Source organism: Bombus bifarius, unplaced genomic scaffold (assembly GCF_011952205.1).
Source record: "Bombus bifarius isolate JDL3187 unplaced genomic scaffold, Bbif_JDL3187 scf7180000008621, whole genome shotgun sequence".
NCBI classification, from domain to species: domain Eukaryota; kingdom Metazoa; phylum Arthropoda; class Insecta; order Hymenoptera; family Apidae; genus Bombus; species Bombus bifarius.
In genome coordinates this window covers 128811-129959 of record NW_022884756.1, presented here as the reverse complement: position 1 = coordinate 129959, position 1149 = coordinate 128811, and the positions used below count along the sequence as shown (strand labels likewise).

The 1149-nt window shown below is 37.4% G+C and overlaps 1 protein-coding gene across 1 annotated transcript; it reads left to right on the top strand.

The window, feature by feature from the left end:
* Positions 1-60: 60 nt before the first annotated feature.
* On the top strand, positions 61-897 carry LOC117213280 (jerky protein homolog-like). Its single transcript, XM_033458649.1, has one exon. The coding sequence runs from the start codon at positions 61-63 to the stop codon at positions 895-897; it is 837 nt and encodes a 278-aa protein (XP_033314540.1).
* The last annotated feature ends 252 nt before the right edge of the window (positions 898-1149 follow it).

The window sequence follows — 1149 nt, the reverse complement described above, 5'->3', positions numbered from 1 at the left end:
AGAGCAGTACCAAAAGAAGCTTTGATCTTTCGCAATGGAAAGTCGACAGGAATCCCAAAAATGTGCCAAGATCACATTACTACACTTTTTTGTGCAAATGCTACCGGATGTCATAAGTTGCCGGTACTAATCCACACATTTGTGAAACCTCAAAGTTCCCACAATTTGAATGCAAATCTCTTCTCAACTATCTACACAGATAATACCAATGCTCGGATGGACAGTAACATCTTCAATCAATGGTTCGAAAAATGTTTCTTAAAATCAGTTAAAGAAAGACAGCTGAAAAACGGGCGCAGGGAGAAAACTTTGTTGTTACTAGATCATGTTGGCTCACGTCACGATCTCAAGGAACTAAATCAAAAAGATGAATTCGTTAGAGTCATGAGTTTTCCATTTAAGGCTGCTCCGCTCATACAACCAATGGATCGTGGAATAATCGCATGTTTCAAGCGAAAGTACCGAAAAGAATTGCTGGAAACATTAATGCCATTACCTATCTGCAATACGGAGCAAGAGGTGATAGACAACCATAAGCAATTAACATTGCGGGATTGTTGCCGCATCGTACATGATGCTTGGTCAAGTGTCAACGAAGTAATACTCAAAAACGCGTGGGACATACTTTTGAAGAATAAAAGCGAACGGAGTGCGGAAGACTTAGAAACAATAAAAAAGGACGTAGATGAAACAGTTGCATTGCTGCATAGATTACCAGGTTGCGAAGGGTGCAACAGAAAGGGCGTGGTAAGCTGGTTTCAAATTGATGAGACAGATGATACAGTTATGACGATATGTACCGACGAAGTTCTTCAAGATTTTGAATACAATCCTCTGAATCAAGTGAACATAGGTACTGTCGACGAGGAAGATGAGCCTTCTCATTCGTGGTTCTAAAAAAAAAAGAGCTCACATAGTTTGAAGTACAAAGTGGAAGTAATTCGGAGGAATTATTTGTATTAAGACATATATATTAAAAAATATATTAAGAAATATAATATGATTTAGCGGTAGGGAAAATGTGGGACACGTACGATTTTATGTAGCGTTTAATTGTTTTTTGTGCCATTTGGTTTGAAGTATATGACACACAGTACAGAAAAAACTGTTGTTCTATTATTCAAACACATTTATTATTATTAGTTTCGA

What these genes read in the sequence shown, in the direction of transcription:
- LOC117213280 (XM_033458649.1), top strand. Translation starts at nt 61, where the DNA reads ATGTGCCAAGATCACATTACTACACTTTTTTGTGCAAATGCTACCGGA.